Source organism: Macaca thibetana, chromosome 7, assembly GCF_024542745.1.
Source record: "Macaca thibetana thibetana isolate TM-01 chromosome 7, ASM2454274v1, whole genome shotgun sequence".
Lineage (NCBI taxonomy): Eukaryota > Metazoa > Chordata > Mammalia > Primates > Cercopithecidae > Macaca > Macaca thibetana.
Window position 1 is genome coordinate 28,115,289 of NC_065584.1, and position 13,346 is coordinate 28,128,634.

Here is a 13,346-nt window from a genome sequence, read left to right on the forward strand (position 1 = left end):
TACAACCATCTCAGCCTCTCTTTGGTCTTCATTTCCACGTCTCCAATCACTATCTCCTTAGGTACCAAGAGCTCTGCTGAGTGGTAGGTATACCAATATTGATATAAAAACAACCTTATTTGTTTTGTAGGACTTTTCAATGATGACAGGGCATGTTCACTTCCATTCTGTCATCGGATTTTTCCCACAATACTATGAGGGTGGCAGCATAGGAGCTACATCTCTACCATTTACATAGGGTAACTGCTAATTGGTGGCAGCTCTCTAGGAGCAGATGCTGGGTCCTCTGGCTCAAAGTTAATAATGCCCATGACAGAGAATAAATGCAGAATACTGGTAAGAGGACTGAAATGACGAAGATTATACACCATAATAAATACCAATAAAGATGAAGAAGACATCTCTATAAACTGATTTCAGATGAAAGAGGCCTAACAGGTATGGAAAAAACAGCTCTGGAACAACTTGTGTTTGGAAGTCTCTCAATTGTTTTGATTTCCGTAATACTTCACCATACAGGTCCCCTACCCTTTAGCCTTACCTTTTTCATTTTCTTCCCTTTCCTCTTTTATCTTGTAAATCTGTATATAGTTTCCAAGTTCCTATTCATTTCCCTTAAGATGTTAGCACTCCTTAAACCTTCCACTGTCACTGCCAAGCCGTGAATTCTCTAGGTCCCCACCTCTAGCCCTTACCTCTCCTCTGAGTTCATCAGGCATTTCCAATTGTAAATCTCAACAGCCTGGCTCTTGGATGCCTTATGTTTTACATCACTAAGTCAAACTCTTATCTGTTTTACTTATCTGTCCCCTGTTTTGTTTTTGGTAATGAAATCACAGCCTTCCCAATCTAGACATTCCTCACTTCTCTCCTTTTTTATCCAAACAGCTGACAACACCTGCTGATTCAATCTCTGAACTGTTCTTTGCTTTTATACTCGTTACTTTCCTATATTCATCATCATAGAATAAGTCTTTAAAAACGTTTCTCTAGAAACACTCACTCAAGACCCTGCTGTTTTCCTTGAACCCATTAAAAAACATTCTTTTAACAGAGCCAAAATAATCTCCCTAAAAATTAAGTGCTGGGCATTTCATCTTTTTTCTAAAAAGTCTTTAAATGTCTTCCCCTTGCTTTCAGGAACAATCTATCGTTGGTATAAAATTCAAATCTTCTACACTATGTCCCTAAAGTGCCTGGGAAGAAAACCAAAGGAAACTCAAGAACATGGCTATCATTAATGGAATGTCCACTATGAACCAGATAATTCACTGGGCATTTTTCCATAGGTTATAAATATTCACAGAGCTACAAATTGGCATTATCGCCATCTGCATTTTACGGAGTAGTCAAATAATTCATCCGAGGCTACATAACTAGTTGGAGGCAGAACCAGACCTTGAATCAGAGACCAATTGACCCTAAATCATATGTTCATTGTGCTAATCCATATGATCTGCCTTTTTTCTTATGCCATTCATTCTGGTCCAGTTGAATTCATGAATTTGAGAATGCATCCCGTATTTCCTTCGATACGACACTTATGCTGGTATCATCATTGGATGTGCTCTTTCTTCAGGTTCCACTAGTCAAAACCTGTCCCATCCCATCTATGTACACTAAAAAAAAATCTCAGCAACCAGCAATATTTTTACCTTCTTGGTATATAATTGATTCTGTTTTTAAAAAGATTCATACGTATGATTTTCATTTCCCCGCCCCCCACTAGATGTTAGCTTTCTTCACATCTCTAACAATCCCAAGTAAATTGCTGTTTCATAAGTACGAATTGAATTAAAATTATTACCACTATGCTTTCTACTCTAAAACTTTCATTAGGGGTATAATAGTAATTAAGGGTCAGAATTGCATTTGAAAGTCCATTCAGCTGTTTATTAGTAGAAGCTTTAGCTTCTTTAAACTTTAGTTGCCTCAATTATAAAATGAGGATATTAATAGTGACTACTACCTCACTGAGTGGTCGTGAGCTCATTATAAGACAGTGTAAACATAGTTCTTGCACAGTGTCTGGTACCTGGTATTTTGTCAATCAATATCAGCAGAAAGTGATAGTAATAGTACCAATATAAGGTGATCTCTGAAACACATGCTCCCAAGTAAATGTAGGAAGTCATAATCTATGCCATTAAATTACCTGCCATTTTACAGAAATGGAGGAGGAAAAATAAACTGAATTATAAGAGGTTAACTAAGGACTCAAAAATAGAATATGAGCCTTAAAGACAACTCATTTCCTGTCATCCTGAGTATGAATTGATTTCAGGATGAAGGTTAGCTTGGTCGGATCAACAGGGCCTATCTAAATGTCTGTAAGTGATTCTAGGCTCCAGAGGTGTCATCGCAGGCCAGGAAATGACAGGTCTGGCTGTCAGTACTATCTGTGAGGCTAATGCAGTTATACAGTTCCCTCTGACATCTGTCCCTGAAACACTAACAAGTTGCAACAGCAGCAGTTACAGCACCAGGATCTAAGAAACTGATTCTGTGGAGTGGGTGGCTAATGAATTCCCCCATCAATACACTGAGCTCCTATGCCTTCTGAATATAGCAAGGGATCTAAAATCCATCATCTATAGCTTCAGGGAGTCAATGAGTTATTTCTTGCCCTGTTGCACCGAACAATACCCCAGGAGTAATGACGAGTAGCAGTGTAAGCGGTGGGTCAGTGAGATAATTCATCCAACTGATGGTGTTAAGGGAGGCTTGCCATTAAGTCCTGTGAGCCCCAGCACTCATGTGATGGCACTTAGAGTTTGCCTTGCTTGTTGCATTTTAGATTCATATATCTAAAAAGCTTCTGCTATTCAGAACTTATTCAGCTAGCTTGATAACTGCAATAACACAGTATATATGCCACCCAGCTGTCTTTAAATCAGTAACATCCCAGCTCCTTAGAATTTTATATTGCTTCATTTCAAATTTCAGAGGCCTGATTAAAGTTTATTCATTGCTTAGGAAAACAAAATATAACAATTTTTTGAGTTAAAATGAGTTAGTTGAAGAAAAATCTTTGAGTGCCAATAATATCAAAATCTATCTATGATTGAAAGCTCACTATATGCCAGGAGTTTTGCAAGAGTTGTATATACATCACCTCATAATGAGTAGAAAACCTAATTTCTTGTTTTTGTAATTGTCATGGTCTTTCAAGCCTGTTCATGTTATGCAAGCCAGGGTTGGTCACAGTACCCTCAACACATAGAACTTTTCCTGACACATAATAAAAACTCAATTTATATATATAAAACGAATGATGCTCAGGATCTAAATTCTCTTCACCTTAGTTTTTCAAAATTCATATTTGTATGCATTGAGGATTCTGAAACATAACTATCATTAACTAACAGTCTAAGGGCTCTTGTATGAACCATAAATGAGAAAGACATAGCCGTTTGGCTTTTCCTTCTCATAATTTCCTATCAGCCATAACCTATTTTCCACACACTTTGTCAACTTGATTTTTTATGATTGCATTATTGTACATTTCACTTGCACAGTAAATTTATAATTCACTTTTCCTTCATGTTATGGGGAATCCAAATCTATGAAGTATTTCTGTTTGTATTTCTGATTTTAGGTTTCCAGTTTACTTGGTGGCGAGACCTACTTAGCTCCCCATAGTCTGGCTGTACCTCCATCAGGGCTTTGGTCCTAGCAATGTTTTGTGGGGGCTCTATCCTCGAGTATATGACCAAGCCCGTTGTGACTTTATCTGGTACCCAAGGAGAGTCTAAAACCATTTTGATACGAGGCCTATCTAGAAAGGTTTTGCTTTCCTGCTACTACTACTTCTATTGTTGGTAGTGATGGTCATGGTTATTGTCATCTTCTTCTAGTTCTTTCATTTTCCTTATTCTCCTCCTTCTTCCTCCTCTTCTCCTCTTTCCCTCTATTCCTTCTCCTCTTCTTTCCCTGTTTTCATGTGAAGTGGCATATTTCCATTTCCCATGGACAATACAATTAAAGAATAAACTTCAGGGCAAGGCAGGTGACAATTTCACTGCTGAGTCTAGAGCCCTTTGGAAGCTTATACTAAAGAGAACAGAAACATAATGCATTATCATCTTGTAACTGGGATAGAGACACAGTGCAACGTAATGAGACACCAAGGAGGCTATAGGGTCACTTATCCTATTGACCTAACCAAGGTCATGACTTAAATTCCATCAGAGGTAACCTGCTTCTTCACTTTATGCTAAAGAGATGCTCCAAAAGTCTTCACTGTGAATCTGGTTAATTCATAAATTTGACATTTGATCAGATGAAACAGAAATTTTAAAATTTTGCCTAAAAAGTCCCAGCAGACTTACACAAATAATTAAACTTTCCTTCTATATATGTTTCTCTAATGCAGTCATCACCTCTACAGCACCCATTTTATTAGGAAAACTACCATCCTACATTAGTGCAGTGTTTTGCTGATAATGAACTGCTTCTAAATACTTTATTTCATTTGATCTTTGAGAAAACCCTGCAACATAATATTTTATGCCAATTTATAAGAAGAGGAAGCTGAAGCTCCAAGTAGTAGAATGACTTGCTGAAAGTGTTATAGCTCATTGACCGAAATGGAACTCAAATCCAATTTTTTTTTGTTTCAAATTAAGCACATCTTTCTACTATGGCTTGCTGTCTCTCAAAACCATGTGTGGAATCAAGGTAAACAGATTTAGATGGAAATAGCATGGGAATAATAGAGATGTGAGAAAACACACACCATCTCCCCTGCAGATAGCTGCCTCTGGTCCAGGTTACATAAGTAGTCACTTCATCCAATTGTGACTTCCACTCCCTTCTGCCACCTTCTTCTCTGACTCTGCTGGGATAGCACGGCTAAGCTGAAAGCTGGAGAGACAATGCCCAGCAGGTCCTCTCCATATAAGTGGCTAATGATCTGGAAAAACTCCTAAGCCCAGAAAACCCAAAGAGGCCTTTTTCACTAAGAGCAAATAGCGATGGAAGGAAATACGGAGTCAACCTGCAGTGCACAGCACTCTATGGGAAACGAAATTGCATCTGTTGGATACCTCTGTTGTTTTCTTGTTTTTTCCTTTTTTATCTGTGTTACCAGTCTCAAAAACACCAACATTCTTCCAGAGTCCCCCAAATACAGTTCCTGACTCAAATCCAATTCTGTCACTGGCCAAACCCAGAGGTGAATCTAAGCTAAGAGCCACCTAACCTTACTAAGGACTATCCCAGCAGATGCTGATGGTTTACTGTAAATATCCCACATAGAGACAGCCCAAATGAAGCATCCAGGCTGGCAATTTGTAAATGCAACAGATGGGAGGAACAGACCATTCATCATCATTCAGCTCTACTTCCATTTATTCTACGGGACTCTCGTTGGGTGCTATAAATTATGTAAAAACAATACTATACAAATGAAAACTAATAAATATCCAATTTCCCCAAATATGACACTGATAGAATATTATCAATCTGTTTTCAAAGTTCCAGTTTTTGGAAGGAGAACACTTTGCCACCATGAAATGGGGGCCAGTCTGGACAGCAGTTCTTTGTCTGCCCCTCATCCTTGTGTATGTAAGAATCTACATTTTACGTCAGGAAGGAAAGAGTTGGGGAAGGTTATAGATTCTTGTCAAACAAAACAGATGCTTTAACACATAAATTTTCACTGTTCCTGAAAGGCTCATAATTAAAAAATGAATCCAAGAGGATTTACTGTAAATTACATACAGGGAGAAAGAAATTAATAGGATGTCTTTTTTACACTCAGCATTAACTACATAAAGGGAAGCTAATTATTGCCCAGTTCTCCCCGACCTTCTATTTTGTAGATGGTGAAAGGAGGTTGTCAAGAGTTTCATGATAGTAATAACAAGCACTTCATGCTAACCTCTTCTCTAGTCCTATTCAGTTTTTTCCCTGTTGTATAAATGAAGGTGAGTGTGACATGACACCCGTCCATAAAGCTTAGATGTGGAGTCAATAGGCAGATGTCACTCGTAAGTGACAGCAGCTTTTCTCCAAAATTGAGCTTTAATTCCTCAACAATTCATTTCAATGGAGGGAAACTAATATTTGAAATGGATTTTAAACAATTCCTCTACCCTAAGACACCTGCCCTTTACAGAATCTCATTTCATGCACACATACTTCAACAAAGATCTCTTTGCCTTTTTCAAACATGCCTAATTCACAATTTTATTAATATAACAGTCTATAATTCATTCAGAAAACATTGCATTATCGAATGTGAATCAAAAACAAAGAAATATTAGCTAATTTGAAGCAAGCAATTTCTAAATAATTTTTATCTCCTGGCCCTCTCTGATTTTTTTAAATGACCAAATGCCTGTGTTGGTCAACACTTTTTCTCAAAACCTATTCAACTTTCATGAGGCCTAGTTAAGTGGGAAGACTTTAGGTTTAAAAGAAAGTAGCAAGAGAAATAAAAGCCTCTGCTCCCTTGGCCAGAATGAAAGACAATCTAAGCAAATCGTGAAAAAGAAAAAATGTGCTCTTCAGCCATAAAAAAGAATGAGATCATGTTCTTTGCAGGGGCATGGATGGAGCTGGAGGCCATAAGCTTTAGCAAAGTAACACAGGAACAGAAAACCAAATACTGCATGTTCTCCCCTATAAGTGGAAGCTAAATGATGAGAACACATGGACACATAGAGGAGAACAACACACACTGGGGCCTTTGGGAGGGTGGAGGGTGGGAAGAGGGAGAGGATCAGGAAAAATAACTACTAAGTACTAAGCTTAATACCTGGCTGATGAAATAATCTGTACAACAAACCCCCATGACATGAGTTTACCTATGTAACAAACCTGCAAACCTGCACTTGTCCCCCTGAATTTAAAATACATATATTATTAAAAAAAAATGCTCATAGCACTCAACCATCTTGGTGACCCTTTCTTCCTTTGCCCCAATTCAATCTAGGACACAAATGCCTTCATTTTGCCCAAGTTTTCCCATTCATTTCTACCATCCCACACAACATTGCACATCCCCAAACTAGCCATGGCCACTTTTCCTCCTTTCTGTCCAACTCTTCTATCAAAACAAATTCTGTCACAGGAGCTGACTTTAGCCTGGTATAAGAAGTATGACAATAAGATTGACTACTTTAAATGAATTAATAAATCATTCCAGGACTTGCAGTGCAACATGAGCTTAAGATACCACTTTTCCAAAGAAATTTTAATACGTAGGGATTTCAGGATAACAAAAGAGAAGAAATGGGAAAATTGGAGCATGTGCAGAGGGATAGTGTGGAGCTTAGAGCAGATGAGATGAATGTGCAGTGCACGTTCACAGAACCTCGCTTCTGCACATGTGGCAGACATGACTAATGGAAGCTACATCTCCCACCTGTGGATTTGCCCACTGTTCTCGCAAACCTTCCTGGTGTAAAGCTTGAAGAGAGAGAGTGAGGCACTGAGAACTTGCAGGCAAGATGAAGCCTATTTGCCACTCGTGCCCTGGGACTATTCTAGAGTGGATGCTTACCCCAGGGTCAGGCTCTCTAGTGTTCTTGGAAGAGCATTTTCTCTTCCTTCAAATAAGTCCACTTGGGGGTAAAAAGGAAATATTCCAATGACAACGTTGATGTTGCTCAAAACACTTCAGGAATTTCTAGGAATTGTCTTCTTTGAAAGTTAAAAAAAATACAAACCTTCTTTGTCTTCTCCTTCTCCCCAACACACACACAAACACACACTCTCTCTCTCTCTCTCACATACACACACACACACACACACACACACACACACACACATTCTGTCTCTCTCTCTCTCTCTCTCTCACACACACACACATTCCACTGCCTAATTTTAGAGTTTGCACTTTGTTTTTGATCAACTTTACTAGCTTGACCACCACTCAGAAGGAGCATCAAAGTACTTTAGGTTTTTGTTGTTGTTATTTTATAATGAACACTCATACCCAAAGAACGAAGTTTTGCCCCCATGTAATCCCTTGTTGAAGCACATCGGTAGGCAGAGCCCTGTCCTCTTCCCTTATCCCTGGAATTTTTTCTGCTGCTATGTTCTGAATATGCCTCCCAAAATTCCATGTGCTGGAAACTTGATCACCAATGCAGCAGTGTTGGGAGGTATGGCCTTTGGGAGATATTTAGGTGGTGAGGGCTCTGCCCTTGTGAATAGGTTAATGCTATACTCAAAAGGGCTTGCAAGAGTAGGTTCACCCTTTCTTCTCTTCTGTCATGTGAAAACATGGGGTTCCTCCCCTTCTGAGGATGTAGTGCTCACCTTAGAGGTGGAGACTGGGCCCTCACAAGACACCAAACCTGCCAGCACCTTGATCTTAGACTTCCCAGCCTCCAGAACTGTGAGAAATTAATTTACATTCCTTATAAAATGCCAAATCTCAAGTATTCTGTTATAGCAGTAAAAAAAAAAAAAAAAAAAAAAAAAAAAAAAAAAAAAAAAAAAAAACCAAAAAAACCAGAGTAAGCCACCTGCTTTCATCTCCCCCTTGTGTCCTCTATCACTTTTTCTTTTTTCCCAGGAGGCTTCTCTTCTAGGCAAACTGTAAGGTGAAACAGTATCTTCTGCCTTATGCTCAATCCCTTCCACTTTCATTAGTGGCCCCAAAGCTCTTTCTCTCTTGAGTAATTTTCTTTAGTACAAGAAAACAAACCATTCAACAAACAGAACCACCTTTTACAGATTGTAAAAGTTATAAAAGTATCTTAATAAGTATTTACGGCTTCGTTTCCCTGATGCATCTACTTAAATGTCCAAAACAAAAAGCTGGTTTCATAATTAAGCCATTTAGTCTTCTACTTGGATTTCTTTACTTTCACGTATGATAAGAAACCTGCCTTCTTCAGAGCAGGCAAAGAGATAATCTGCAAGGACATAAAATATGGTTTCAAATGGCTAGACCCATGAAGGGGCCCCATGCTCGAGAGGGCCATGAACATGTCAGGATGACTCTAGAATCACACAGATTCTCCACAGCACAGGATACTTTTTAATTTTTTTCTGGAAAGGTCAGGTGACATCATTTCCTAATCTAAGATTTGAAGGAAAATCTATTGGACTTTCACAGAATATTGAAGCAATCAGCTGTATCACCCAAGTGTCTACGGTAACCCAGGGGGCTCTTTACATTTTGATATAAAATGTCTGGTAATTTTGCTCATATAAAGAAAATAATAATATACCATGTCAAATCTAATGGGTATGCTTATACAGAATACACACACTAATAAATACACACAAACGGATGTTACATGAATCTCAAAGTATGTTTAGTGCATTCACTTTTCAAAGACCCTAAAGAAATGACAGAACTTTATAATGGCATATTATAATATACTGGAATGTTCTGGTTCCTCCTAGCAGTTACCGTAATCTGCATGACAATTTTATTAAAACACTGCTGATTTCAAGTAGACCATCAGAAAACAGGAAAATCTCTCTCTTAAAAGTGGAGATGTTCTACAAAACATGAATGAGCAGGAATGGATAAAACAGTAGTACATCATTTGACTCAAAAAGATGCTCATGTCTGTGCCAAATCATATTTTTCTTAGGAAGTCACAATGAACAAAAAAAGAAGATAAATCATTGTGGAAATGCAAGTGAGCTGGTAATAATAGCCTAGTTATAGCTGCCATGAAATAGTCATTAAGTTATATGTAGCATAAATCTCACAGAGTTTTGTAAATTATGGTGGTTCTTAGAGGCCAAATAAAGATAAAGTGTAGTATCACTGCCTTTCTTTTTGTTCCTTGGCATGGCTTTTTAAAATGTGTTATCTCAGGCTCATAGCACCATATGGCTCCTGAAGCATCTGAGAAAGAATTGAAAAGTTCACAACTGTATTCAAGACTCCTCCACCACATTTTGAAGGTGATCATGTCTAACCAGTTCTTCCCTAAGCTCCTAAGCAGAGTCTGGCCCTGACTGGGCTTATACTGGGGCCAGACCGACCTCCAGCTCAAGCCTAGGACTTCAAGCTGCTCTCATTTCCAAGGCATGCTGGAAGAGCAAGTGCCAGATATGTGTACTGCTGCGGGAGCTGGGCTTGCCATGCATGATTCCGGCCAGCCATCTCCAGCTCCAGAGACCAGCAATGAAACTGTATCCTCTGCTTCTCTCTATACACCTGCACATTAGCAAAACTCTGATTCAGAGATTCCTAACCAATGTTCCTTTTCCTCCTTTTTGGAGGCTGGTAGTAATCCCCAGTTGATCTTTTTCCTTAACTGCTTTTACCCCTGCTATTTAAACTAAATTCTTATTGCTTCAAATTAAATCCATTCTTTCTAGCCTTGTCATTGCTAACTAATGAGAACAATTCCTCTCTTTGCTCTTGGTGACTGTACTTTGGGTACTTATGGATGAGAATCATATCTCTCTTTAGCCTACTCTCTTAACTGCAGACTGCACAGGTGATAAAATGGGTTAATTGTTGCTATAAAAATATTTTCCATCCTTATAACAAAAAAATTTTTTCTTCCAAATCATTTTTAATTTCTTAGCCTTTGCTGTGTTCTTATGATCTACAGGGATTGAGGGTGCAGTGCTATTAAGCGCATATGTACAAGACCAAAAACAAAATGTTGACTATGCAATACACATGAATTACTCAATTCTTGATCACTGTCCTCTTTCCCTTTTGCCCCGCCTACTCTGGCACTCTGGTCTCAGTTTTTATCACACATTTATGACATCTCTACAGTGATATTTGAAGCCTAGACAGGGGTCACTAAATTATGGCCTGCAGCTTGTTTTTATAGATACATTTTTATTGGAATACAGTTGCATGCATTAAAAAAAAATGTATTGTCTGTGACTGCTTTCACATTACAAAGGCAGAACCAAGTAGCTCTGAGAGAGACTATCTGACCTGCAAAGTCCAAAATATTTACTTTATGTCTCTTTACAGAAGGTTTGCCAAATCCCAGCCTAGGAGATTGTTAAGTTCCACTTGACTTTGCTGCTTGTGCCAGGTAAGATCCATACCAGGTAAATCTCTTAAATATACCCTAGAAGTCTGAAAAATGTTCTGCCACAGGCCAAGTCAGACAGTTGGGAAGGGAGCCTGCAAAGAATGAATTTCTTTTTCCTCTCTATACACATGGGGAAGAAGAAAGAGTTTTTAAATTTTTTCCCCCAGGAACCCTATAAGCCTGATGGTTCACATCTGAAAACAATTTTTATAAGCATGTGCACCTTTGCCACACCGATCTAGATTGTTCTGCAGCATTTCCCTGAATCACCAACTCAGACCACCAGCAAGACAAGAAAATCCAGGCCAAGGCCCGCTACTCACTATGTGAAGCTGGAGGAAGTCACCAAGTCCTGGGGCACTGTCGATGCGGACCAAGATGCCATCCTTCACAGTGGTGCTGAAGCCCACGGCAAGGCGGTCAGAGCGCGTGCTGGGCCTGTCATTGGCTGGCCAGGTGTAGAGGATGAGCCCACCGCTTTTCCCAAAGATGTACGTAGCGCCAGCTGCAAAAGCGAGGAGAGAGGGAGACATCAAGGCACTGTATTGCATACAGCCAGTTGCAGCATACTGTTGAGACCTTACACAGAACAGCTGTAGAGAGGAAATGTCCCCCATGGGACAGTATTTGGTTACTTAGAGGAATGGCACCCAAAGGTTCTGAAGGCAGCTATCACCCCAAATTAAAGAGGCAGGCAGAATGAATGAATAACAAAGCAGATGTTGGCGAGAGTCGTTCTTAACATCTTCAGTTCCTGCTGCCTAACGGTGGAGGGTAGCTAACATCCTAAAGTCTGGGAGTCTGGGGATATTGCAATAAACAACTTTCTGGTCTTCTTCAATAGCAGGCTTAATTTTCCATCTTGGCCAGGACAGGCACAAAATAGAAAACTAGTCCCCTATCTCTTAGCTATCAGCATAATCTGGTCACTGGAGCCAGGAGCCTTACAAAACTGAAGGTAACAGAGCAGTCCAAAGACATCATATCTCTCCTGCTTGTACCTTCTCCCACGCCCACAGGAAAGAAAGCAGTGGCCCAAGAAAACCAAGTTATGTGACTAAATGCATTTGCCTATTTCACTATTATGTTGCTATAAACATGGTAACAAAAATGATTTCCTGGAGTCTTTTTTTTTTTAAAACGGAGTCTCGCTCTGTTGCCCAGGCTGGAGTGCAGTGGCGCAACCTCGGCTCACTGCACCCTCTGCCTCCTGGGTTCAAGCAATTCTCCTGCCTTAGCTTTCCGAGTAGCTGGGACTACAGGCACGTGCCACCATGCCTGGCTAATTTTTTGTATTTTTAGTAGAGAAGGAGTTTCACCATGTTAGCCAGAATGGTCTCAATCTCCTGACCTTGTGATCTGACTGCCTTGACCTTCCAAAGCACTGAGATTACAGGCGTGAGCCACCACGCCTGGCCTCCAGGAGTCTTTTAAAAATGAACCTTCTTTTTGTTCCCTAGTGGTGGGATTTATCTGGCATTAAATACATTTTCATTTCCTTTTTCAAATTAAATCTTAGGAAGAAGATCCAAGAAACATAGAAAAAACATCCCAGGATGATGAGATTCGAACGTGACAAGTGGCAATTGTCAATTATGATTAGTGAGCTTATCAGTGTGTTTACTATTTACTTGTGTTTTTATTATTATCCATATGCACTCAGGAGTTACTAAGAATATATTAATTTAGAACTACTTACAAAGCAAATGGGAATAAAAATAAAGAAAATATTTATATTTCAGAAATTATAAAAAGTATATTTCAAGAAACACGTTTTTAATCTCAGTTGATTAGATTTGGTGACCAGAAAAGGCTATGCCATTTGTTGCCTCTCTGGTTTTAGGCATGTGGTGTTAACCCACAGCGAATACTTCCATGGGTTACTCATCTCAAAATTCAGAGCACATTTGGTATCAGATTTTCTTGTGTATTTCCCAGTGACCATGTTCCAACTCTTAAAACCATTTTAAAGCAGCATTAGACAACTACTCAGATACCTTTAACATTTACTAAAACTCTCAAGCACTGGTCCGCATGTATTCCCAGAGCTAGTTTACAGGAATATTAGGTGGAATTATGTTGACCAAAGAAGGAGTGAGTTATTCATCTTGTTTAGAAATAATAAAGTTAACTCTTGTGAGACTAGAATTAGGAATATGTGTCACATGTCATCCTTCCTAAAGCACTAAGACTCATTAAATTCTGAGGCATATAGAATCTAATTTGTCTTCTTTGAAAGGTCACTATTTTAGTTGCTCCAATTTGCTCAGTTTGTATATTACATGTAGCATAACATTGTTTTCCTTTTATGAATTTCTCAGTCCTTAGGGGATAGTGTCTGAAAGCCCTCTACACTCATCT

At 39.1% G+C, this 13,346-nt stretch overlaps 1 protein-coding gene across 10 annotated transcripts in view; it reads right to left on the bottom strand.

Annotated features, from left to right (window-relative positions):
- LOC126959504 (neurexin-3-beta) overlaps positions 1-13,346 on the bottom strand; it is a 578,654-nt gene that overhangs the window by 381,293 nt on the left and 184,015 nt on the right. For all 10 annotated transcript variants that reach the window (XM_050798732.1, XM_050798725.1, XM_050798731.1 and 7 more), the window contains exon 2: positions 11,309-11,490. In XM_050798732.1, the coding sequence (XP_050654689.1) occupies positions 11,309-11,490 (182 nt within the window). The remainder of the gene's footprint in view (positions 1-11,308; positions 11,491-13,346) is intronic.